The 27,691-nt window shown below is 43.3% G+C and overlaps 1 protein-coding gene and 1 long non-coding RNA gene across 2 annotated transcripts in view; both read right to left on the bottom strand.

Annotated features, from left to right (window-relative positions):
- Positions 1–435: 435 nt before the first annotated feature.
- Positions 436–662, bottom strand: LOC121695283. Its single transcript, XR_006026056.1, has 2 exons — positions 619–662; positions 436–534 (listed from the first exon to the last, which is right to left on the bottom strand). It is a non-coding gene; the product is annotated as an uncharacterized LOC121695283 (long non-coding RNA).
- Positions 663–14,030: 13,368 nt separating this feature from the next.
- Positions 14,031–27,691, bottom strand: part of phactr4a (phosphatase and actin regulator 4a) — a 28,018-nt gene continuing 14,357 nt past the window's right edge. Inside the window, 10 exon segments of the mRNA XM_042075983.1 lie at positions 14,031–15,980; positions 16,123–16,199; positions 16,531–16,668; positions 16,911–16,972; positions 18,350–18,405; positions 19,364–19,517; positions 19,930–20,222; positions 21,663–21,968; positions 21,970–22,231; positions 23,485–23,619. Of these exon segments, the coding sequence (XP_041931917.1) occupies positions 15,965–15,980; positions 16,123–16,199; positions 16,531–16,668; positions 16,911–16,972; positions 18,350–18,405; positions 19,364–19,517; positions 19,930–20,222; positions 21,663–21,968; positions 21,970–22,231; positions 23,485–23,619 (1,499 nt within the window). The 3' untranslated portion in view covers positions 14,031–15,964.

The following is a 27,691-nucleotide window of genomic DNA, read 5'->3' as shown; positions in this document are numbered from 1 at the left end:
TTCTTACCCTAGTGAGGATTCAAGGATGTTTACAGTCACTTACATGCTTAGAAATACAATAACTTATGTTTATGGGTTGTTATCAGATGTTATCTTTCCCAAACTGATGTATGTGTAATGGCGTGGGCTTGTTCACACCATCACATAATGGGGGAAGAAAGACAGTTGTAAAAATAGTAATTTATTAAGAAAAAAGCAAAGCAAAGCACCTAACCCCTCACTGCTCCCCGAGTGCCGCTGTTGCAGCAGGCAGCTCACTGCGCCGGGATTGGTGTGTTTCACCTCACTGTGTGTTCACAGCTGTGCTGAGTGTGTTTCACTAATTCACAGATTGGGATAAATGCAGAGACCAAATTTCCCTCAAGGGATCAAAAGAGTATACTTATACTATACATGAACTCTTCCCATGTCAAAAACAGACAGTATGTTACCATGTTATTTTCACCGCTGTTTATTTCTTTCATTGACAAACTGTAGGTCTATACTTTTTTTCCAGTAATGGAGGCCAGCTGGATTGAAGCTTTGGAGCAGTCTCTACGAAAAGAGACAAATCCACATGTTAAGAGAACAATTGTCGTGGTGAGAGACAAGAGTAAGGATGCTTTTATGGCATCCCACCTTCAATCCTTGGAAGAAAATGGCCTTGGAAATTTTACAAGCCTTAAGTTGCTTGCATAACTTGCATTAAGTCTACACCACTGTAAGTGGAAGGAAAGGCAACCAGCAATGATGAGAACCATTTAAAGTCAACATACAATTTCACTATGGCTATATTTTACTATATTAAGTTGTGAGTGACCTTTGGCATTTGGGGCCTACATTGTCCCATGAGCCATAACTGCAACCATTATAGTGTTCTTTTAAGCCTAGCTCAGTCATTATGCCATACCACATCACCGCCTGCCGTGTAATGAGCTGCATTGAACACATGAAGATCTATTGAGAACACCAAATCCATATTTCCTGTTATTTTGGTGAAAGTAATGTAAATGTAGTGTAATGCCTTACAATTCAAGGACAGTAATATTGTAATGTAACAAATTACTTTGAGATGACAGTAACAAGTAATAAATAATGCATTACGCTTTTGAAGTAACTTGCCCAACACTGCTTACTGTATCTCCAATAAAGTTTGTTCATTTTGGACCATCTGATCTTTTTTCTGTGAGTGAAAGTGCTTAGTGTAATATCTTTAAGAAATTTGAAGAATAGCTAATAAGTGTCTTGCTGTGCACATAAACACTTCCACAGCATTACATAATGTAGACCATTACTTCATAACCTAGTCTAGCCATTGTCCACTAGCTTGTGCTGCATTTCAAAGAAGAATTTCCATTAGGAATAGACAAACAATCAAGTTTCTTCGCCAATCCCAGTTCCACAGTTATTTATTTAGCCTTAATATTGATCAAAGATGAACCCATGGGCCACACAATATCAACACATAGGTAAGTAACATACAGGTAACGTCTGCACTTGTTCAGGCTACATTGACAAGTCAATTACCTTTTGAATGATGGTCAAATTAATCACTGCATTGATCTGGGTGTTCCGTTCCTGCAATTTACCTCAGAGTGACAATTTCACAGATTGAGTGACAAGAAAGATACATCATTATCACATCCAATTAGCATCGAATAAACAACTGCCCACCAATCAGACACATAAACATCCATGAAATTACGTTTTTTTTATCGTCTGTTTCTGAGGATATAACGTAACATTGATACAGCGCAACACAGGCCCATTTCCATTGATCTAGTAGGCTAATAGGTTGTAAGATACATTAATACCAAACATCGGTGTACATGTGTAACTCTTTTATTGTCAAATCCTTGATTTTAGCACTGTTAGCTCCAAAGACGCCGGCTTTTACAGCGTCCAACCTCAAGTATCTTGTCGCTCTTTCAGACAAACTGTGGCGCTGTCAATGACGTTTACTGTTTGACGACGCTCATTGGAGCGATGGACCGCGACATGTAAGGCTGCAGCCTAGTAGTCGACGTTCGAGGCAAACTTCTCCATTGTGCGGAAACTGTTGCCCAGTTAGGGGCTCGTCATCACTTTTGTCGTCACGTTGTAGTTTGTTTGTAGTCCATGTGGCCTTTCATGTCCAACAGTTTTAATGTGAACTTGGGAATTTGCCGTTTTTGTCACTTGAAAGCCGCATATCTTTCTTTCACAAGCGTCTTACACTATATTTTAAGCAAATACAGTTGTTTATTCAGGATTAGTGAGTGTATGTTTTAACCTTTGTTGTGGCATCCGTGTTTGTCACACGTTCCGACGGCAAAGCACACTTGCTGTGGGAAAAACAAATAGCCACGGGGGCGGTCCTTGTCTTCCGAAGTGCCTTGAAGGCACCATGAATCTAGCTTGTTGAGCTCAGTGATGCTTTTGTGACAAGGCACGGCATTTATGAAAGCAATACATTTCCATCCAGACCTTCACAAAATATGACAGCTATGCAAATAATCATGAATAAATATTCATAAAATAAATTACAAACACACTTTTTGTGCTTTCCTTTTATTGGTGGATTCTCCTGGCCTTGGCCTGTTGAACCCTATTTGGTTTACAGCCAGGCTACGGCGAGTGCACAGCTAAAGGGTTCCATTCGTGGAGCGACTCATTTTCTCAAACGTGTGTGCCATTATCAAATCTGGTGTAGCCAGTTCCATTGGTTATGTTGGAAGCTAATTGGTGCAGCATCACTGAGTCTCTTATTACCACCAGAGCCGTATATAGAGAGAGTTTGGCCAACTCTTGCCATGTTGGATGCCAACGTCTGATGACTCTACAGTGTAACCCTATGGGGCGAATATGCTATGTTGAAATAAATCGCTTATTTTCACCATGACCGTGAAAACTTCTTGATTGCATTATGAACTATGAGTCAAACGTCTCTCCTCTTACCCTTTGTGACAAAGGAACTGGATACAACAGGTCCCCTTTTTATGCAGAAGCCTAAAAACATCATTAATTAGGTGATTTTTGTGAACACTAGCCTATTACAGTTTTTTTTTAATTGCTTAAGCACATTTTTTGTAACTATTGGCTATTTTAGCAAAACTCTACACACAAATAGGAAAACCTTTCACCAAATCAGCAAAACATTGTAGTTCTCTTGCAAAAGCTAACACACCTTGCTTAACTCTTCACACCTTCGTAAAAATGGTGTTTTCGTATCAAACAGTAAACACAAGCCATCACAATAGTAAGCACACAATGTGGCAACTACACACTGATAGTATGAATAAAAAACACATCTGGCTTTTGCTTTCTCTGTGCACAAGGTAGACTATGTCAGTTTGATGTCATACTTTTGTCATAATTCATAGTAAACATACAGGGATCTAAACTTCAAGTATTGGTGTTTATTTACACACATCAAAACAAACACAAGTGTGTTTTTCCAAGTCAAAACACAAAATAGCAATTTCACTGAAAAAAAAAAAATAGTCTACATTGTGTCGTCTCTCAAAATTTCGTCTACATCACATGCAATGTCCTCAAGGCACCGGGGAAAATATCTGGAATGCCGTATCCAGGCCTGACAAGTCAATATCCACATTTAGACTGATTTGTTTGCCTGTAAAAGGGCTATTTCTTACTCTTCTTACCCTTCTTCTTCCCCCTCCTCGTCCTCCTCTTGCTCCTCCTTGTCCTCTTCCTCTAACTTCACCTTGTCCTTGTCGTCCTCTCGCTTCTTCACCTCTGCGTCCTCTTCCTCCTCCTCTTCCTACTACTTCTTCACCTCCACATCCTCTTCCTAGGCCTCCTCTAATTCTCACTCTTCTCACTCTTCCTGCTCCATCCATTGTACTCCACACGGACAGCTGTGGCTTGTTTACACTGCTTAATTATCTAAAACAATTTTCCTGATGTGACAGTGTGTCAGACAGTTTGCAAAATAGTGTAAATAATAGGCATAGATGTGTATAGTTTTGCTAGGAGTGTGTTGATCATTTGGAAATTGAGTGTAAAGCAGTGAGTTGTGTTTACAGTTATGCAAAAAGAGTGCCGTGCAGTGGATTGTACCTACAGTTTTGCAAAGTGTGTGTTACAAAATTGCAAACTGAGTGCAAAGCAGTGTTTGTACGTTTAGTTTTGCAAACTCAGTGAGTGGTTTTGCTATACAAATGAATAGTTTTAGAAATTGTGCTATAAGAATCACGGTTAGCGTTTAAGAATTTAGAAAAAACTTGGAAGGACAGGTGACTATAGTATTATTCCTAAAAAAGGAACTAATTTAGATTTTAGATTGAGGACCTAATTTAGATTCATCAGCATGCCATTTTTCATTTAGTTCTTCAGTTTTAGACATTTTATTTCATATTCTGATCAAACAACATGGGTTCATTTGCATTTATTTCAGAAATTATTCTAAATTTTCAACTTAAAATTCAGGGCTGCCAATGCCTCTAACCAGGACGACGCCTACACATCAGAAGCCATTTTGTGTTCATGAACTCCTCTGGACTGCTGATGACCACCCTATGTCCTTTGTGGTCTGGGAATCCTTGATATCGTTTAGTTTTAATTTGGGAGATGACCAAACCGCACAGAATTGCACAGGAATAGTTTGCATCAGCTAGTGGAAATTGGTTCTGCTGAGAAACTAGGCGCCATTTTGTGCCCCTGGCATCATTGTGATGTAGACATCCTTAATATGGATATTGTATGGACATCACTGGAATAATTTTAAACAGTCTAGCAGTGCAAAAACAGCAAATGTAAGTGTTTAACAATGTAAATGAATATTTAGGCACCAAAAATACATAATTACCAAAACACTATTGGTTTAAAAAAATGATTTAGATCATTTTCTGAACCTTTTCTTATCCAAACAAAACAAATTCCCCTTGTGGTTCGTTTCTTTTTGCATTTTAGGGTTTTCCATACACAAAACATACGAGTTCAACACTCTCTAATGCATCTGTGTTGACAGTGCATGACAGACTCCTCCATGTCCTAAGTGAAAAAGACTGATGATACATACAGGCTCCCAGTCCCTCACTGATGAACAACTGAACACAATCTCTTCACCTCTTCAGACCCCCATCTCCATCCTTCCTCTCCCGCAGTGGCCATTCCAGACGTTTTGACTAGGGTGGCCGTAGTGGGGCACTGATTAATTGAGGCAAAACATCCAGATAAACAGAAACAGGCTCACAATGTTAAATGAGCACAAATACATTTGGAAAAGCATCAACCAGACACTATGCTCGACAATTGAAGGACAAAGGACAAAGACTATCACATCAAATTTCTTGGTATTTTAAAAAAAAAATGCAAATACAAATAAACACACATATTAAAGTTAATTATCTAAGTTATCTATCATTTATGCTGTGCTATGTCCAGGACAAATTCCCCCATGGGGACATTAAGATATCCTATAAAGATATTCTATTCTATTCTATTTTATTCTAAAAAACAGAGAGGAGCTTGATGATTGACAGCAATGAACTCACCTGTCTTCCGCCACCAGGATATTTAGGCCGGCCTCCTTATCTATACGTCACACGCCCCGGTGTGTGACGTAAAAACCAAGTGTGTGAGCGCCTCAGCCATGGCTTGCTTTTCAGCAGCCTCAGACAACTTATCACAGCTCCTTTCAGTGACCGTCCTTGAAAACCAAAAGGAAAAAAAAAAGGAAATCCAAGGCACTCTTCTTCAAAATTTAAAAAGCCTTTATTTTACTGGCTATTTCATAATAGAAAATGTAAAAGACATAGGGAGACGCAACCCATGAGTAGCAGCGCAGACAGCCTCCTTCAGGGTATGCTTCCCAGACAAACAATTTCCCCTCTTGTGTAGGCTAATTGGAAACACCTGAGTGACATGGTGAGTTACCACATTAAGTATGCCAAAAAAAATCCATATAGGTGGCTGGCTGTTAATAATCACATGCAAAAGAACAAAAAAAAAAAACAGTCCACTAGGTGGTTATACATCATGAATATCCACATATAGAGAGTCTAGGTGGCTATTGCAAGTTAAGCCCAAACGAAATCTACAGAGAAAATGATCACAAGAAAGGACTGCAATCTATTTCTTCATCCAACCCAGGGTACACTGGCCTGTAAATCGTATATATAGAATGTTTCTCTCTGCAAAATTTATTTTAATCGGTCACCACCCCAAATGTTCTTTTTGATCGTTTATAAATCCTTGTGCACACGTTTTGCCATATCCAAATTGACTTTTCTAATGGCATTTTTATGCTCGGATACTCTGTCTTTGAGACGTCCAACAGATGTGGTGTGGCTTTTCTACACTGTATGCTTGCCAGTCACATTCCCTCACCTCTGCTACCAGTTCTGAATACTTTGACACCTACAGTTTCCTCCATCACATCTTCAAAGGGAATAGCTAAAGTAGACAATGTGCTCACACTCCGAATACAACACCATGTCTGGTCATAACAACACATTGTGGAACCACCAGTAGCATTTCCAATCCTGTGCTTTGTCCCATCTTCCTGTATTTGTTGGAATTTTCTAAGCTTTTTACACAAACTAAATTCTACTGTCCCTGTCATTTGCTGGCAAAGAGTTAACTTCAGCTCTCAAGAAAACACGTCAGTGATTTAAAGGAGAATTCCGGTGTGATATTGACCTAAAGTGTATTGAAACATGATACCGAGTGTGAACGTATGTCTCATAGCCCATCTCGACTTGTCCCCTGCACTCCAAAATCTGGCGCTAGTTAGCCGATGCTACCAACAACTTTTTCAGTAGTGGTGCTTCGGCATCGGGCTAGCCATGCAAATAAATCACTGTTTTACACCCATTTATGAGGCTCAATGTATCTCCACACTTCATTGGTAGACTTCCTAGGGCCCTGACATTTAAAACGAGACATTGAGAACTTTGAAAAAGCACTGGTAGTTTACTTACAAGACGATTTATACAGACAGTATCTTCACGAAGTTTAACGTTTGCAGCCATCTTGAATTTAGTCACGATAAGTCGAGCAACGAGTAAGAATGAACAGGTATGATAAGGGATCAGATTCCAAAAATAATTCAGTGGAAATGCATGGATTCCAGTTTCTTCCAGGAGCAGCAACTGGAATCCATGCATTTCCACTGAATTATTTTTGGAATCTGATCTCTTATCATAGCTGTTCATTCTTACTCGTTGCTCGACTTATCGTGACTAAATTCAAGATGGCTGCAAACGCTAAACTTCATGAAGATACTGTCTGTATAAATCGTCTTGTAAGTAAACTACCAGTGCTTTTTCAAAGTTCTCAATGTCTCGTTTTAAATGTCAGGGCCCTCGGAAGTCTACCAATGAAGTGTGGAGATACATTGAGCCTCGTAAATGGGTGTAAAACAGTGATTTATTTGCATGGCTAGCCCGATGCCGAAGCACCACTATTGAAAAAGATGTTGGTAGCATCGGCTAACTAGCGCCAGATTTTGGAGTGCAGGGGACAAGCCGAGATGGGCTATGAGACATACGTTCACACTCGGTATCATGTTTCGATACACTTTAGGTCAATATCACACCGGAATTCTCCTTTAAAAACTAGATTGTCTCCAGGTGTCTCTGGGTCAGGTTAGTTTTACAACCGAATATGCAGAATATGCTTTAAAGAGCCAGGATCCATACATAACTTACAGCTTCTGTCTCCACATGTTGACTGAGGTTCTTTGGAGCTGGAAGAACATCATACAGTGATGCTCCAGGCTTGTGCAAAATTCCAAATTTTAGTGTGGGTCTCCATTCAATTCATGAATTAGAATTTGAATAGAACTGGCTCCGCCCCACAGGAAGTTGAATTTGAATTGGGATGACAGGAAGTGAATTAAATTCATGGCAATTCAAAGCAATTCCACAGTCACACAACATAAAGTATGTGTTGAATCTCACATACATTCAGTTTTAGGAAGGTTACTTTGGAAATGTAATTTGTTACTGTTTTAAGTTATAAGTTGTTTGTTGTTTGTTTGATGCAATCATATCTGACATATACTGTGAAGCTTTGTTGTGACATAAATACCACCCTCAAATTATGTATATGAATTTCTATTTTTTTTTTATTCAAATTTGAATTGTAATTCTACATCCTGTTTTTGACCTCAATTCAAATTAAATTCAAATCCAAGAATTGAATTGGAATTTAGGAGTCATTCTCAATTAAATTCAGAATTTTGCACAAGCCTGGTTCCAACAATGAAATTTAACGCGGTAAGCATTTATGGCCCATGGCTCTCCAGCTGATCTTCCTTTTCTCAACATCACACCAGTTTATCTATTGTCCCTGTTGCTTGAGACACCACTGTTAAACATTTAGCAAGTTTGTTCGCCCACAAAGCTGGTTGCCATCTGTCTCTTCTCCTGTGCTGTAGACTTACTTACCAACCATACTTACTGTTAGCACGACCAAATCCTCCTTACTGAACATGTAATGAGGAGTAGGGCTAGCAGTAGAGCACTCTCCGGTTGTTGTATCAGCAGATGAGGAGGACGTGAGCAGTCACTGACATGACTCATTAAGGCTCACAGGTGAAGGGGAGCACTTACCTAGCGTTCATGGGCTTCGGAAAAAACCTTTTTCCGAGGCAAAACATCTTCATTCCGCGTCATTCACGTCACGTAATGTGTGAGTCAGAGGTCGGTAACTGGGGCTAGACCTAGCGTTCATGGGCTTCGGAAAAACCTTTTTCCGAGGCAAAACATCATCATTCCGCGTCATTCACGTCACGTAATATGTGAGTCAGAGGTCGGAAACTGGGGCTAGATTTTGCTAACAGAGTTGCCCAGTTAGGGGCTCGTCATCACTTTTGTCGTCACGTTGTAGTTCGTTTGTAGTCCATGTGGCCTTTCATGTCCAACAGTTTTAATGTGAACTTGGGAATTTGCCGTTTTTGTCACTTGAAAGCTGCATATCTTTCTTTCACAAGCGTCTTACACTATATTTTAAGCAAATACAGTTGTTTATTCAGGATTAGTGAGTGTATGTTTTAACCTTTGTTGTGGCATCCGTGTCACACGTTCCGACGGCAAAGCACACTTGCTGTGGGAAAAACAAATAGCCACGGGGGCGGTCCTTGTCTTCCGAAGTGCCTTGAAGGCACCATGAATCTAGCTTGTTGAGCTCAGTGATGCTTTTGTGACAAGGCACGGCATTTATGAAAGCAATACATTTCCATCCAGACCTTCACAAAATATGACAGCTATGCAAATAATCATGAATAAATATTCATAAAATAAATTAAAAACACACTTTTTGTGCTTTCCTTTTATTGGTGGATTCTCCTGGCCTTGGGCTGTTGAACCCTATTTGGTTTACAGCCAGGCTACGGCGAGTGCACAGCTAAAGGGTTCCGTTCGTGGAGCGATTCATTTTCTCAAACGTGTGTGCCATTATCAAATCTGGTGTAGCCAGTTCCATTGGTTATATTGGAAGCTAATTGGTGCAGCATCACTGAGTCTCTTATTACCACCAGAGCCGTATATAGAGAGAGTTTGGCCAACTCTTGCCATGTTGGATGCCAACGTCTGATGACTACAGTGTAACCCTATGGGGCGAATATGCTATGTTGAAATAAATCGCTTATTTTCACCATGACCGTGAAAACTTCTTGATTGCATTATGAACTATGAGTCAAACGTCTCTCCTCTTACCCTTTGTGACAACGGAACTGGATACAACAGGTCCCCTTTTTATGCAGAAGCCTAAAAGCATCATTAATTAGGTGATTTTTGTGAACACTAGCCTATTACAGTTTTTTTTAATTGCTTAAGCACATTTTTTGTAACTATTGGCTATTTTAGCAAAACTCTACACACAAATAGGAAAACCTTTCACCAAATCAGCAAAACATTGTAGTTCTCTTGCAAAAGCTAACACACCTTGCTTAACTCTTCACACCTTTGTAAAAATGGTGTTTTCGTATCAAACAGTAAACACAAGCCATCACAATAGTAAGCACACAATGTGGCAACTACACACTGATAGTATGAATAAAATACACATCTGGCTTTTGCTTTCTCTGTGCACAAGGTAGGCTATGTCAGTTTGATGTCATACTTTTGTCATAATTCATAGTAAACATACAGGGATCTAAACTTCAAGTATTGGTGTTTATTTACACACATCAAAACAAACACAAGTGTGTTTTTCCAAGTCAAAACACAAAATAGCAATTTCACTGGAAAAAAAAAAAATCAGTCTACATTGTGTCGTCTCTCAAAAATTTCGTCTACATCACATGCAATGTCCTCAAGGCACCGGGGAAAATATCTGGAATGCCGTATCCAGGCCTGACAAGTCAATATCCACATTTAGACTGATTTGTTTGCCTGTAAAAGGGCTATTTCTTCCTCTTCTTACCCTTCTTCTTCCCCCTCCTCGTCCTCCTCTTGCTCCTCCTTGTCCTCTTCCTCTAACTTCACCTCCTTGTCCTTGTCGTCCTCTCGCTTCTTCACCTCTGCGTGCTCTTCCTCATCCTCTTCCTCCTACTTCTTCACCTCCACGTCCTCTTCCTAGGCCTCCTCTAATTCTCACTCTTCTCACTCTTCCTGCTCCCTCCATTGTACTCCACACGGACAGCTGTGGCTTGTTTACACTGCTTAATTATCTAAAACAATTTTCCTGATGTGACAGTGTGTCAGACAGTTTGCAAAATAGTGTAAATAATAGGCATAGATGTGTATAGTTTTGCTAGGAGTGTGTTGATCATTTGGAAATTGAGTGTAAAGCAGTGAGTTGTGTTTACAGTTATGCAAAAAGAGTGCCGTGCAGTGGATTGTACCTACAGTTTTGCAAAGTGTGTGTTACAAAATTGCAAACTGAGTGCAAAGCAGTGTTTGTACGTTTAGTTTTGCAAACTCAGTGAGTGGTTTTGCTATACAAATGAATAGTTTTAGAAATTGTGCTATAAGAATCACGGTTAGCGTTTAAGAATTTAGAAAAAACTTGGAAGGACAGGTGACTATAGTATTATTCCTAAAAAAGGAACTAATTTAGATTTTAGATTGAGGACCTAATTTACATTCATCAGCATGCCATTTTTCTTTTAGTTCTTCAGTTTTAGACATTTTATTTCATATTCTGATCAAACAACATGGGTTCATTTGCATTTATTTCAGAAATTATTCTAAATTTTCAACTTAAAATTCAGGGCTGCCAATGCCTCTAACCAGGACGACGCCTACACATCAGAAGCCATTTTGTGTTCATGAACTCCTCTGGACTGCTGATGACCACCCTATGTCCTTTGTGGTCTGGGAATCCTTGATATCGTTTAGTTTTAATTTGGGACATGACCAAACTGCACAGAATTGCACAGGAATAGTTTGCATCAGCTAGTGGAAATTGGTTCTGCTGAGAAACTGGGTGCCATTTTGTGCCCCTGGCATCATTGTGATGTAGACATCCTTAATATGGATATTGTATGGACATCACTGGAATAATTTTAAACAGTCTAGCAGTGCAAAAACAGCAAATGTAAGTGTTTAACAACTGGGTAAATGAATATTTAGGCACCAAAAATACATAATTACCAAAACACTATTGGTTTAAAAAAATGATTTAGATAATTTTCTGAACCTTTTCTTATCCAAACAAAACAAATTCCCCTTGTGGTTCGTTTCTTTTTGCATTTTAGGGTTTTCCATACACAAAACATACGAGTTCAACACCCTCTAATGCATCTGTGTTGACAGTGCATGACAGACTCCTCCATGTCCTAAGTGAAAAAGACTGATGATACATACAGGCTCCCAGTCCCTCACTGATGAGTCATGATGTTAGCACAACACAATCTCTTCACCTCTTCAGACCCCCATCTCCATCCTTCCTCTCCCGCAGTGGCCATTCCAGACGTTTTGACTAGGGTGGCCGTAGTGGGGCACTGATTAATTGAGGCAAAACATCCAGATAAACAGAAACAGGCTCACAATGTTAAATGAGCACAAATACATTTGGAAAAGCATCAACCAGACACTATGCTCGACAATTGAAGGACAAAGGACAAAGACTATCACATCAAATTTCTTGGTATTTTTCAAAAAAAAAAATGCAAATACAAATAAACACATATATTAAAGTTAATTATCTAAGTTATCTATCATTTATGCTGTGCTATGTCCAGGACAAATTCCCCCATGGGGACATTAAGATATCCTATAAAGATATTCTATTCTATTCTATTTTATTCTAAAAAACAGAGAGGAGCTTGATGATTGACAGCAATGAACTCACCTGTCTTCCGCCACCAGGATATTTAGGCCGGCCTCCTTATCTATACGTCACACGCCCCGGTGTTCGCAAAAATATCCCTCCTCCTCCCCCTACTCCATTTCACTGATAGCCCAGTTACTCATCCTCCTTACACAGGGGGTGCAAGCGGCTATCACTCCATCACAATCTCCACGTCAGGCATTCCAGGACCACGGCCAGCTACCATGTCAAACACGCGCTTCGCTTATACACTGAGCATAGCAATCATACCGACGGGCGAACTAGAGAACAATATCTATGGCCGTCTATTTCTGTAGCTGTTCAAATAATTTGACCTTTTTTTTTGAGCTGGCAAAGAGCTTAACAATGTCCTCCAAAATCAAATACAAATCAGCAAACACTTCTACTTAACATATTCTTTTATAAAACAGGAATGAAATAAACCCCAATGAAAGATTGACCTTAATCTAAACTATTGTCTAAGGTCTTTAAAAATGGTTTGTTGGTTTGTTGGTTAATCTATCTAATGAGGTAGGGTCTTTGAAAGCATAACATTACATTCATCATGCTACAGACCCTAAGGCCAATTAAATCCCATTTCTCAGTTTTAGACCCTGTCCCATTTCTCATTCTTCCCCTACCCCTTGTCCCTCGAACAAGAGACATAAGGGTGAGAATAATCCCCTTGGAAATGGGACACCACTAGCATACCATACTAGGTACCATACCAATCTGGAGATTCCAGACCCAAATCCGAAAGATTAAGGGCCATGACTAATGAAAATGGCCCAACTCAAGGGGTGGCACCAAGAATGCATTGAATTGAATGAATGCAGAACGGCATGCAATTGGATAACACTACGACCAATGTTTCATACTTAAAACAGTATTATCATTAAACGCTACTACAAAAGTAGGCCTAAAATTAACACTTAAATGACCTTGAAAATGTGGCAGGTACTGTAGGTAGAATAGGCAGGTAGAAAATTTAGCCTACATGACGTGATTCAACACAGACGCAATACTGGTTTGTGTGTGATTAGATAAATAGGCACTGGCAGATGCCATAGGTAGATATAAATCTGGCTCCGCCCCACTCCCCCCTCTCTCTCTCTCTGTCTGTGTGGATGGCAGGTATCATTACTGGAGATGTGTACTGAAGAGGACAGGAGGAGAGGCGATTAGAGTCTTCCATCATTGCAAACCTGTCACAGCAAAGAAACTCTGCCCTCATCATCCTCGGCATGATATCATTGCACAGTGGTGACAGAGAGCCAGACCAGCGAGATGTTGCTAACTGCAACTCTACCATCTCATCCATCCACTGATAGAGGAGAAAGTAACCAGGTCAATTAAAAGAGCGGGTGATGACTATTTAATGTTGTTAGTCAATATTACCCCCTGCTGGTGAACAGGAGAAGTGCAGCAAGCTGCCTTGCAACTGTATGAACAAGCGGTGATTGGCCCTGCAGACACGGGATGTGAGATATTGACTAACATTTGGGGACCCAGATACAATGCACTGAAAATGTGAAATGCTTTGTTTCTAGAGACCTCACATTCTTATAAGAATGTAGAAGAATGCAAAGCAGTGTATTGGTTCGGTTAGCCCTGTGGTTGCACCAATAAATGAACAAACAAGTATTTAAAGAGTGTTTAAAGTATCCTAATCAAACATCATTTAATGTTTCTTTGTTGATGTTTACTCAACGACTAATTACAAAGTTGTGACTAAAAGTCTGCACTAAAATGGAGACACATGCAATTGAAAAGTCTTTGACACTTTTAAAAGTCTGTGCACTAAAATGAAAACACATACAAATGAAGTCTTTGAAACTTTTAATTCAGTTGTGGATTGACCATTCATTAGTAGTTGAAACATATTTCTTTATGTAAAAAACTATACAACATTAAAATAAATCTTTTTTTTTTTTTAAACCAGTCTGTCATATTGCAGTTACTGTATTACCGTATCAATATGGTCAATATTTGTGCTTATAAAACAACATACTGAAACATTTTAATTACATTTAAAACAAAACTGGACATTGTGAGGACCTTACTACCGGTTAACACGCAGTACCATCAACCAGTTAAAAAAACAAATGCCTTGAGGAGTTTGTTTCCTGTCAGTGGTGAGAGGCAGAAGCAGCATCCCATTACATGTCCTTGCAGCCTTGCATCCTTCAAAGGGCACTTTGAAGGGTCAAGGAACCGTAATTATTAATACCGTAAGTATTAGAGGGGTGAACAAGGGTGTAAGTGTATAAGGAGTTAAAGGGGTGAAAGAATAAACCACGAATGGGACGTTATTACTGCCCTGCCTCTGACAACACGTCATGTGTGATACCCCAAAGCACAGTTTGAGGGTGCAAGGTTATGAATCTACGTAATGGGATGGAGCCTTAGTGTCTTTAATGCTAACCTGTGGCCTTACTAAACCACCACCACCTCCCCCACCCCCTTTACAATTGACAATCTCAGTTCCCAAGTGGCCCAGCTCATCAGGAGCACCTGATTGCGCGTCATGTGACAGGCAAGAAAAAGACTTTTGATAAAAAAAAAACGTGGGTTCGCAGACCCCAGAGGCCACCTGCATCTGGCCCTCATCTGGTACTGACCCGGCCCCGATCCGGCTGCAGACAACCTGTGTGATCGGAGACGCTGGTCAGTAATGAAAGTCGTATGTAATGTATTTGGAGGTGTCAGAGGCTAGGCCATCAGAGGAACTGACCTAGAACAGGTCTAGAACCCCCTTCTTAACAAATAGTACCAGTACAGTACCGTGACTCTAGAACCATTTCAGTGCCCTGTGTGAGAGCTTGCTCCGAACTCTAGTGCCTGACTGCTGGGGGCTAGTATTGGGTTGCGTGTGTAGTGCTATACCACTGATGATGTAGTACTGCTGCTCTCTAATCTAAAGCTGCTATCCAGTTCAGTATGTGTGTGTCTGATAGCCAGTAACAGGGACCGGGTGGATACCGTGTCAGACAACATATAAGGCAGAGATGCAGTAAATGCGCAACACAGTCTCTCGCTCTCTCAAACACACACACACACACACACACACTGTTACACACAAACACTCTTACACACACACACACACACAACACTCTTACACACACACACACACACAAACACTCTTACACACACACACACACACAGTCACATAGCTTGTATCACATTCTCATTGACATGACTCCTTACTGACATCGTCAGTAGACCAGCAAATCATCATCGCTTTCAACATATTCACAGGTATTCCAGATTCCTCAGTAAAAACGACTGCAAATTATCATTAAATGTCATCGAAAAACAGACCAAGGCCACTTGAATGGTGTAGTCTTGCATAAGAAATAGGGCTGACTTGCCACAACAGTATCACAGTAATGGGCACAACAATGGACTCAATTTCCCAGAATTCCACTCCACTCTGCTATGTGCTTCCTGCCCTTGGCCCTCTGATCACATGCTTGTATTGGCCATGGCCAGTTAAGTAACCATGAGGTCACTGGTTGTACCCTGGCTGGGACGGCAGTCCACTCCTTACGAATGACCCATGTGAGGTGGGCAGTGTACCCCTTCAGGTTTGTCCCCAGTCCCACTCGTCGTCTTCTACAGTCCTTGTCTAGTTAGGTGGGCAGGGAGGTTGGAGGACCCTCGTATCCCAGAGGGCTTTGAGGCGGTGGGTCCGGGGTGCAGGGGTTATGGGTGAAGAGGCTGGATGCCTCTGGACCCTCCAGTGACGCTGTATTACACTTTATGGCCGATGGAACCTAAACATTCAGAGAAGTCCATCGTTAGCCATCATGCATGTGTGCGCATGTATGTATATGTAGAGTAAGTGTGTATGTGTATAGGAGCTTGGGTCTTTGTTTATAAGTCACTGTGTGTGTGTGTGTGTGTGTGTGTGTGTACCTTGTGTAGATCCTGCTATCCTCATGAACCTCCATCTCTGTGCTCTTGAAGTCATTGAGCTCTTTCCTGATGGCAGCCTGGACACAGAAACACACCATCATCATCATCATCATCATCATCATCATCATCATCAGAATCAGATCAGATACTCTGACTCAGAGATGACTCAGATAGTCTGATTCAGATTCAGGGTTATTACACAGTTTGAGAATACAGACTGGAGAATGCAGCCAAATACTCCACTTATGTTAGAACACTGTCAAAAGAATGACAAGACACCTTACACTAAGTGTCCCTTCTTTCTCCATATCAAAGTTCATCTCTAGCTGTTGCACAGTAAACAAGGCAGCATATGGGGAAAACAGATTCAATATTAGGAGTGTCGATGTGCTTGGGCGGAAAGGAGACCTTGTCTGCGGGGGTGAGTTTGGTCCAGGGTTTGTCCGCGCGCCGGTCGTAATCGTGGGCGTCTGTACACTCCACGTACTCGTTGAAGCGCAGGATCTTCCTGGCCTGCAGCTCGGCGACAGTTGGCCTCTGGGACAGCTGTGTGATGCGCACAAACACACATTAGATACATTCAAACCTAAGCAAGTGTATTTACAGCCTTAGAGTAGAAAAACAACTCTCTTCAGCAAACTAACAGGAGGCTGTTTAATCAGTGTTTTCCAAATCCATATTTATGTGCTAACTGCTAACCTTTTACACATCACATCAAACAATGTCTTTGCTTTGTGAGATGATTAGAAGTGTGTTAGAATGTGTGTGTGTGTGTGTGTGTGTGCTACCTTTCTGGTGAGTCTGCGTTTGATCTCACTCCTCTCCAGCCGCCGCTCCTCATCATTCATGGCTGCAAGACAGAAAAAGACAGAACATCTCATCAGGACCGAGGGAGCGAGAGAGGCACTATACAGTATAACGTTTGTGAAAGAAGAGAGAGGGAGAGGATCAAAATCAAAAGGTGTGTGTGTGTAAGAATGAATGCAACGGGAGAGAGGAGAGAAAGACAGACAGACAGACACAGAGAGAGAAAGAGAGAGAGACAGAGAGAGAGAGTACTGAAAGAAAGGAACAAATAAAACCCTCAAACTTGAACTAGAAAAAAGAGAGAGTTGATGTTGTGGTGGTAAACATCCATATTAGGAGCTCGTAACGAGTCTGTTTGGTGTTCTCTTCTGCACTACTTTGTTTTCAGTTTCTCAGTTAGTTTCCCCTCCCAAGAGGAACAGGAGGCCTTAGAACATGTTTGTAGAAATACATATGTTTTAACTATGCCTGGGCATACCTGCCGGCATTTAGCTTTCAAACTATGGGAGATTACATAACCCATACGGGTGTTAACGTAATCCACTGCTATCAACCAGCTTGTTCTTGATTGGCTACTTTAGCAGTTCACACAGCAAGCATCAATAAAACAACAAAGGCAATCCCTGCATCATGATCTGCGTTTCATACTGCAGCCTACACTCCTTGCAACACTGTATTCCGATCATTGCTTTTAGCTCACAACCCACCTGCTGCCTGGTAGCCTGCACATTTAAAACAAATGTGTTGTCCCTATCTGAGCACAGAGATGTGTTAAAAAACAACACAAGTTGTGTTATTTTCAACACATATTGTGTAACAAATAAAAGAAGTAAACAACACAAACTTTGCCGTCAGGTTTTTTGGCAAAAGGCTTGAAATTGCATGAGGAAAGTAATTTGTATGTGTAGGTATTTCATACACTATCTGGCAACCTGGGAATTGTCAGACTAACAGACAAAATGAACGGATCCGTGAGTTTATAATGAAGTTTGATGGTCATGTGAATTACGGGAGTTTTCTGGGGGAAATAACAAATCGGGAGCGCGTCTGGAGATGACCTTGAAACACGGGAGAAAGGTATTGTTGGCAGGTATGAATTGGTGTGAAACATTATCTTCCTTGAAGCAACTGTTTGTTCTGAGAGTAAAGTTTGAGATGGCTTGGCCACAAGGGGGCGTTAATGTCTTTATGAACATCGGATCCCTCCTCAACAGTGATTTAGTGGTTGCCTAGGAATGCACAGGTGAGGGACATTTTGTGACAGAAGAGAGGGAGATAAGTGCCCTGTAAAGACATTATCAGAAAGTGAGTTGGAGATGGAAGGGAATGAGGAAGGGCTATTTACAGAGCAAGAGAGGGGGGTGAGAGAGAGAGAAGCAGGATGAGGAAAGGAAGAGAAGAGAAGAGAAGAGATTCTCACCAGGCAGAATGTTCCTCTGCTCGAGCTCCTGAGCGGTGGGTCTCTGACTTAACCTCCTGAGAGGAGAACACACACACGAACACACACACACACACACACACACACACACAATAGCACAAATCAGACACACTTGTCAAGAATGCCAAACACAGTCATTTTAACTTCTGGGATGACACTTTTTTTTATTCAAAACAAATACCTACTCTCAGTACAGTACAAATAAAACCTACAGTTTAAATCATACTGTATCTATTAACAGTACATGATTTACCCCTATGAGTTAGTGAGAACAGCTTGAAGGACAACTCCAGCCTCAGCACAACCTAGGATGTTCTTACTCGTCATCACCCCATTTTTGGAAGATAACAAGTGTAAACATTTGTTAGGGACAAAAACAACCTGACTTGGAGTAGTTTTCAGTAAAACTGGAAGATGCATTTACATCGAATATACAAATGAAATAGCAGCGATAGCCTTCGGTGCACTGTTTGTGCAATACTAGTCGTTTTTGGGCTTTCGGTAATCAACTTTGAAAGACTTCTCCTCTTCCTGGCAGAGACAGGAAGAAGAATTAAGGTAATGCACAAACAGTCCTTTTTAACACCCTTGCTGTATACTAACAAAGTGTAAATGACTTGGGTTTGACTGGCCTGATCCTCTACACAGTGGCACAGAAGTGTACTGACTTGGTGAGCACTGTCTGACATAGCTGAGCTTGCCCACAAGGCGATCGCTATATGTTATTTCACAAATATGCTGGTCATAATCAAAACTGCTCCGATTAACGCCGGTTTGGTCCCTCATGAAAGTTTACACTCATTATCATCCTAAATCTAGGTTGTTTTTACACCAGAGTTGACCTTTAAGACAATGTAGCACAAGTTCCCCATTACGCTGTGAGCCAACAGCTGACAGAAAAACTGCATATGACAGCAACGCAACAAAAACATGGAATGAACAACTGCAGCAAACCCACACAGCAAACAGCAGCAAATTAACACACAGACAGCATACCGTGTGAGCGTAGAGCCGATCTTGCTGCGGATGGCCTCCCACTGCTCGCGGTTCCTCCAGCCGTTGCCGTTCTCCTGATTGGGGTCCTGCTGCTGCTGCTTCTCCAGCTTCAGAGCCAGAGTGTCCTTACGCTTCACACGGTCCGCCAGACCACCTGACACACACACACACACACACACACACAGGTTACCAGAGAGAAACACACCTCGGCACTCAAATCAAACAGAATGACATGTAATTACATTAAAAGCCGCTTCACAATTGCATGAAAATGCCTTGCATTACAGCAGAGGTTCTGTTATCTGACAGAAATGTTAAAACAATGAGATAAAAACGTGGCGGTGCTAGATATCACGTCACGCCAACCTGACATTAAAATGGAAAAAAAGACAAACAAAAATAGATAATGACGGAATTTGTACAATCCGGTCAGTCAAAATGACGGACAATGAGAACATCTAATGCAACCTCTGCATTACAGCTGTGTTACCAGCTGATTTTCATTTCGGCGGCCATGTTTACGGGTTAGAACATTCACATTGCAACCAAAGGTCAACTATCCTTACCTGTCGGAACATCCTCATCTTCATCGTCATCCCTGTAGAGGATAGGTCCGTCCGAGTCCGAGTCCGTCTCCTCCTCCTTGTCCACCCGCTCTTCCTCCTCCTCGTCCTCGCTGTCCCCAGGGCCAGTGGCCTCGGGGATGACGGTGACGCGGGGGTCCTCCACCATGCCGCGGCGGCTGCGCGGCTCCAGGGCCGGCTGGAGGGGGTGACGCGGTGCGGGGGCCGAGCGCTGCTGCTTACGCAGCTCCTCCTTAGCCAGCTCTTCCTCCATGTCAAAGTCATCATCCTCAGGCCTGGAGAGGGGGAACGATGGGGGAGAGAGGGAGAGGGGGAGAAAGGGAGGAGGAGAGACAGCAAGATATGAGAGAGGGAGAAGGAAAGAGAAAAGGAGAGAGCGGCAGCACGAGGAAGTGATAGAGAGTGGGAGAAAGAGGGAGGGAGAGTGGGGGAGAGAGGGGGAAAGGGTGGAAGGGAAGGGAAAGGCAGAGCAATGGGAAAAGAAGGGACAAAGACCAAAGGGTAAGAGAGCGAGGGGAGGAGCAGAAATGGAGGAAAGAGAAGTGGAGAGAGAGAGAAAGAGAACAACAGTTAAACATGTGTCGCTATGACGACTTCAGACGACCCCGTACCATAAAGACACTTGAGCTACATGAGTAATGCAGCCAGAGAGCTGCACTCTTGCTACTTCTTCACAAGCATGTCTCAAAGCAGCACGTCATACAGTGTTATGGAGACACAAACTCCGTTACCACGACAGCAACAACAACACAGCACAGAGTTAAACAGAGATACCAGCAACCCAATGGCTGGCAGAACAGCTTCAAGTAACTACAGTTTAATGTAACCGGAAAAATGAAAATGCAGAATTTCAAGTAATCAGGAAACTACATCTTTAATCTAACCTCAGCAGCTGCAGAAAACAAAATGACAACAGTAGGGGAAACCGCTATTAAAGATGCAGTCCACTATTCTAATGCAAAACACTTGTATGTCAAATTTAGTCACACATTGCACAGACTGGAGCGTTAATCAGTCAGTGATGTCTGAAGTGATGAGTGACTGAACACAGTTGCTGCGTTTTGCAGAACTACAAAGGTGGTTGTGGCAATAGCCATGCACTATCCAATCTAATCAACACACATTGCTTTGCTGATCAGACACAAAGTAGAGTGCTGGGTACGCACATCCAGCAACTTTTATAGGTGCTAGATCAGGGGTGTCAAACTCATATTAGGCAGTGGGCCAGATTTTTTGGAATGAGACCTCATGGGGGGCCGTCATTGTCATGGTAATTTTCATTTCTCTACATTGGTATCAGAGTGTTGTTAAATTATATACTCCTTTACTATACCCACTCATGAGCAAACAAGTACAAATCATTTACTCGTCATATCCTGCTCTTTCTCTCTTGAAACACCCTACTTCCATGTCAGTTTTTTGACCTCTTCCTTCCTGAAGATGGTTTGTAGTGCTAGATTTAATGAGTTTATCACAGATATTACTTATTACAAATTGTTGAAGACAGCTGGATGTGAATATCTTTTCTTTCTAATTTTCCCTTCCCCCCCCAAAACATCTGGGGGTCCGTATGAAACCTGCTGGCAGGCCTGATCTGATCTGACCTGATCTTATGTTTGACACCCCTGTGCTAGATCAAAGCGTAACTATTCCTAAGGTACAAATCTGTGTTAGACACTCCCAGAAACTTTAATGGAAAAACAAAAGACACTTACAGCCTGAGGGGCTCGATGGTGATGGGCAGCGAGTGGCGTCCGCCCACCTCCAGCAGGATGTCGGGCGGCTTGTCGAAGAGCAGCGAGTGGGCGCGCTGCGAGCCGTCCGGGTTGGCCACCGCGGGGCCAGGGCTGGCCAGCGCCCGCGCGATCAGCAGGTGCAGCGGGAGCGGCGGCTGGCTGGGGGGCTCCGTGGTGGGGCTGGGGGGGTCCGTCGTCACGGTCACCTGCGGGGCAGGGGCAGGTTTGGCCGGGGGCTGTGGATGGAAGTGGACATGGGGCGGAGAGGGGGGTATGTGGACCGGCGGGTGGCGAGAAGGCCGGAGGAGACGGAACTCCGTCGTCCTCGCCGATGGTGCCCGTGGCGGCGGAGGAGGAGGAGGAGGAGGGGGCAGGGAGGGGCACGGGGGCAGCCCGAGCCGAGGACGAGCTCTCGCTCTGACCGGCCGGGGCGGCGGGCGGCTCCTCGGAGTGGCGCTTGGTGACCGGCGTCATCCTCTTGGGTGGAGTGGGAGGCGAGCGCTTGACGGGCAGCAGGTTGGCGCCTCCGGCCGCCTGAGACAACTCCGCTGTGGGGAACAAGAAAAACGATAGAAGAGAGGGATGAGAAAGGAAAGAGTGAAAGAACAACAGAACAAGAACGTGATACAAGAGGACACAGAGAAGCAGAGTGTGTGTGCCAGCACAAGCAAAGTACTCAGCTCTCACACACATTAGACTATAAGCCTTTGGAAGAGTGGCAACAAGAAACAGCTGAGGCTCTCTCACACTCTGTTAAACACTCGGCTTAATAGGCTGATTAATAGAACAAGAGAGTGTGGAATATGGCAGAGCAAACAGGAGGACAAAACTACACACAACAACAGACAACACTGGCAAACTCTTCTGTGGACAGACGCCCAACAACATGCTTTGTCAGTATAGTTAGTAAATGGCTATATGAACTGAGCTTGGCAGATGGAAAAGAATCAGGTTAGGAGGTTATGTGGACAGCACAAGCTGAGTCCAACTCTGCTGCACACTAATGAGAAGAGCTGAGAGAGAAGAGAGACAGAGGGACACTAGTAGCATATTTTGCTGTTCTGAAACACCTAAACCTGATCTCGTGTCAGTATTCAAAGTTAATGATTACATGAACAGCTGAAGCTCAGGCAGTCACTGATGAATACAAGGCTTACCTTTTCCCTGTGTATCAAAACACGCACACACACACACTTTGAACATTTGGCACACCATGCTCACGTTTTTTCTGATTTACAAGCTTGATCCAAAGCACGACATGTCTGCACAAACATACCGCGTATACATGGGAGTTAATATGCAACATAGCTGCTAGCATCAGTGCTAATGCTTTCAGCATGCATGGATATGAGAGAGAGAGAGAGAGAGAGAGAGAGAGAGAGAGAGAGAGAGAGAGAGAGAGAGAGAGAGAGAGAGAGAGAGAGAGAGAACGTGCCACTCTCAACCTAACAACACATGATCATGCAATGAGAGGGGAGATTCCTCACAGACGTTTGGCATTCAACAGGGTGGGGGGGCATGGGACATGTGTCAGATGATGAGGTTATTTGTGGGACTTCATGCCAATATGCTCAGATGGTATGTGTGTGTGTGTGTGAGCGTGTCAGTTCACACACACGCGAGATGCTCATAAGCTCAATCACGTTCCTTCCATGTTCTCTTAACCATGCAAGTAGTTTTGTTAACGTTGCGTTTGTTAGTCCATATTCACATCACAGGCTCTTAGTGTCGGCCATGGGGGTTGGTCAGTTATGACGGCGTAAGGCCAAGCTACATCAGACCGCAAGGCCCCGTGGGATACCTGCGGAGTTTGGGGGCATGCCCCTGCGGCACAGGTAGGCAGGCAGAGACAGGTAGACCCCGCCCTCGCCCTGGCGACGCCAGCTGGTCCAGCAGAAAGGAGGCCGGGCATTGGCCCGTCTGTTCAGAGTGGCGGCTGGGGCAAATGGGAGAGGTACAGAGGTCAAAGGTCAGGGTACTTCAGTAGGGTACTTCCTAGGTTAGGATGCTACAGTAGGGTGCTTCATGGAATAGGATGCTACAGTAGGGTTTCTTCATGGAATACGATACTTCAGTACTTCAATAGGTTACTTAATGAATTAAGGTACTTCAGCAAATCAGTAGGGTACTTCATAGGTTTTGGTTTGTAGGACTAGGTGAAGTTTCAGCGCTACGATTAGTAGGGATGTTCTGAGCATTTAACAGTACGTCATGGTTTCAGTGGTGCTCCTTGACATCATTGGCAGTTGTGTCCATTTATCGCCGGACGCGAGTGCTAAGCACTTCAGCAGCGTGCTTCATGGGTCAGTTAGGGCACTTCAGGTCTTCAGCAGGAGCTTTGTTTCTGGCTCTGCTCAATAGTGTTCTTCTCAATTCTAAATGACCTCACTAAACAAACCCCCATTAAGGGGAGTTTCATTAAGGAGCTGTAAACACAGGCTTTCATTTTAAACTCAATTACTGACTTTCCAATTAGCTTCTTTCAGCAAGATGAACTCTTAAAGCTGTAGAACAGAGTGCATATAATGATTATGGCCAATTAGAGAGGTTCTGCAGCTGTTAACAGGCGGTAAGGACACTCAAATCTTGCCAGTGATACTCATGGAAAAGAAATGGAATGAACTCATGTAATAAATGTCCATTTGTACAGTACTGGTCCACTGCAAGTCTCCTTAGAGAAATGCCTCTGCTCAACGACTAAGTGTAAATGGAAGGAGTTGAGTCTTTCAAGTGCACAGCTTCACTGATCCATTTGGCTCCACTGATATATTTATCCAGCAAACTCATCAATCACCGCTGGTAGTGAAGGCCAGCAAGAAGTGACCGGTCGATAGTGTTGTGGTGTGTGTGTGTATGTGTGTGTGTGTGTGTGTGTGTGTGTGTGTGTGTGTGTGTGTGTCTGTGCGTGCGTGCGAGCGCCGAGGAGGACCAGCGCTGCTCTGGGCTCTATGGTCAGAGCGGACATCTGCGTGGATATTAATAGGTCAGAACAGAGCGGCCCAGTTGGACAGGCTTCAGATGCCACTGTCTTCATGCCAGCTCAAACTGACCGGTATGAGCAGAGAGCAGATGAGAGGAGGAGAGGAGAGGAGAGGAGAGGACACCAGGCTGAGTATGCAGCTCTGAGTCAGCCTGTGGTGCATGTGTGTGTGAGAGAGAGAGTTCATGAGGTGTGTGTGTGTGAGAGAGAGATGGTGTGTGTGTGTATGTGTGTGTGAATGAGAAAGAAAGATTGTCAGTGTTCATTTGGGTGTCTGAATGTCAGTTTCAAAAAGACATTTCATGAAGAGAGAGAGAGCACAGGGGGGAGGAGAGAGAGCACAGGGGGGAGGAGAGAGAGCACAGGGGGGAGGAGAGAGGGAAAACAAAAGAGAGAATGTGTGTGTGTGTGTGTGTGTGTGTGTGTGTGTGTGTGTGTGTGTGTGTGTGTGTGTGTGTGTGTGTGTGTGTGTGTGTTTGTGTCCTCTACAACCAATACCACATCAAAGTTAAAACCCTGAATAGCTCCTGGTATCTTCAAAATCAAAGTTGCACACACACACAAAGATGGGCATAGCATACACATCTACCTCCTAACACTATTCATGGAATGTTTATCCAGTTTTGATATTCAAGCCCCAGGTTGCATTCTGGGAACGGCACGGGCTCATAGAGGGAGGGAGGGGTTCTTCCTGGGTCCTGATAAGACAGGCATTTATTGTAAGAGGTAAACACACACACACCAGGGTTTCCGTTGTCCGGTAATTACCGGACATTGGCCGGAAAAACAATGAAATGTCCGACAAAATTAGATCTCTCCGGTCAAATTGTCCGATTGAAATTGGCTAATGATCCCGTCCCCTAACGCAATCTGAATTTGAGAATAAGCCTTAATACGTAAGCCTATATTATACGTCCTCTGTCTATGTTTTTTTAAATGAACAGGCTCTACCGTTTGAAAAGTAAGCTATTAAACAACACGCATAGCCTATGCTGCATTTCAAATAGGAAGCGCACGCGGCTTAAAACGTCCATGTTAAACAACGAACAAATGAGTGAGGCGGTTCAAACATGGCCAGGCCCAGGCAGACTAGCCTTGAAAGTTTTTTCAGAGGCCAGACGCGATGGATGATGATAAATTGGTAACGTCTGAAGCCTCAGATGTCCGGTCAACTTGAGTTGCGGGGGGTGCGGCCTCTCCAAGACACTGTCATTCTCCGTGTACACTGGACATGCAGTGTTCTTTACCCAAAGCATACAGTAGGCCTATGCGTTCTCTGTCTATGATCTGCAGGGTTAGGGCCTCCTCGACGAGGCGATTACTGGTCCGCGGATAATTTCTGGCACAATTAAACGGTATCATTGAACCGCGGCCGAAAGAAAAAGAAACTAAACATTTCCCAGAATAGGAAACATTTCTTCATTTATTGTTATCAAATAAAGAGGCATAGCATTAGGGGGTAGTGGTGTGAGCGCTCATTCTTGTGCGCATCTGTGTATGTTAAACAGTCACCACTGGAGATAACGTGGGTAGCAGCAACAAACAACGTAGCCTTTTTAAAACAACGAACGAACACATTGCTGTCCATGAAAATATACTGGCTAGATCTTGTTAGGCATGTTTAAAGTTAGGCTAATGAACATGTTGCATTCTATACAGCCTGATTATGTCATTCTTTAAGCTACATAGCCTGTCTCCAGTTTTCCTCAATTTGACTAATTAAGAAGGGATAATAGGATATTTGACCGGCATATCATCAAAATGTCCGGAAAACGAAACCTCTGCCGGTCATATTGACCGGCACCATTTTTTTCTAGCGGAAACTCTGACACACACACACTCCGCTGGGCTCCTCCAGTTGGAGAGGGGGGTGAGGGGAGGTGAGAGAGAGTCTCTGCAGAGTGAGAGGGCCAGGGACAGGAATGCTGATAGCAGCTGGTGGGGTGGAGGAGGTTGCTGATGGAGCAGAGCGCGGGTGTACACTGTGTGTGTGTGTGTGAGGGTGTGCACAGAGAGTGCTTACACAGATGGACTAAAATGTAAAAACAACATGCAGTCTCATCTGCCTCACACACACACACACACCCCCTGTGCATGAATAAATTGGAACCCAGCCAATCACAGGCCTGTATTAACCTGCCTGACCAATCAAAGGAGGGATGTCTAACACACCTGATTTAATAGGCAAATTAAGGTTCCCTCACATCAGTCAAGTATGCAGTGAACAACAAACAACGGCACAGACTTCTCTGGCTGTTCTCAGACAGCAAACAACCTTGCTTCACATCTAGACCAACTCAGTAACACAAACTGGTTTCTCTTATTAGCCCACAAACTGGTTTCGCCCTTACCTACAGAACACACAGAACACACACAACATTCATACCTGAGAGAGAGAGAGAGAGAGAGAGAGAGAGAGAGAGAGAGAGAGAGAGAGAGAGAGAGAGAGAGAGAGAGAGAGAGAGAGAGAGAGAGAGCGAGCGTGTGGAGCGAAACGAAAGGATGTTACAGCTGCACTCCTAATGAACAACACAGCACAGGCGAGCCTGAACCCGTCTCATTGGCACCGCTGCAGCCACGATGAGCCCGAACGTGTCCCTCTCTAGGGGGGGGTGGGGGGGACGACTCCCTGTAACTGACTTCCGCCGTTACAGCGCCAGGTCCTGACTGCCACCTGTACACTCCCTCAGTTCAGCTCATGTCTGCAGGCCCCAGCCTCTAAGCAGCAGAGTGGAGCATGAGGGAACATGCACCAAAAGCCCCACAGGGACTCGGGGCCACCACACACACATGCTCATGTTCCATCGCGTCTGGGGTAGGAATGTGAAAATCAACACACACTTGCAGGGCAGGTAACGACACACCTTCATTAGAAGAGTCGCCACCAGTAACTACACACTTCAAGGAGACATGTTACGACTGTCTCACTGACATGACACCAACTACGTGACCTCAATGTTACAAATGTCATTTACATGTATTCATCTAGCAGACACTCCTATCCAAAGCAACTTACATGTCAATTATA

The sequence above is a fragment of the Alosa sapidissima genome, chromosome 21, assembly GCF_018492685.1.
Source record: "Alosa sapidissima isolate fAloSap1 chromosome 21, fAloSap1.pri, whole genome shotgun sequence".
Classification (NCBI taxonomy): Eukaryota; Metazoa; Chordata; class Actinopteri; order Clupeiformes; family Clupeidae; genus Alosa; species Alosa sapidissima.
The sequence above is the reverse complement of the archived record's forward strand: the minus strand, read 5'-3'. Positions and strand labels throughout refer to the sequence as shown.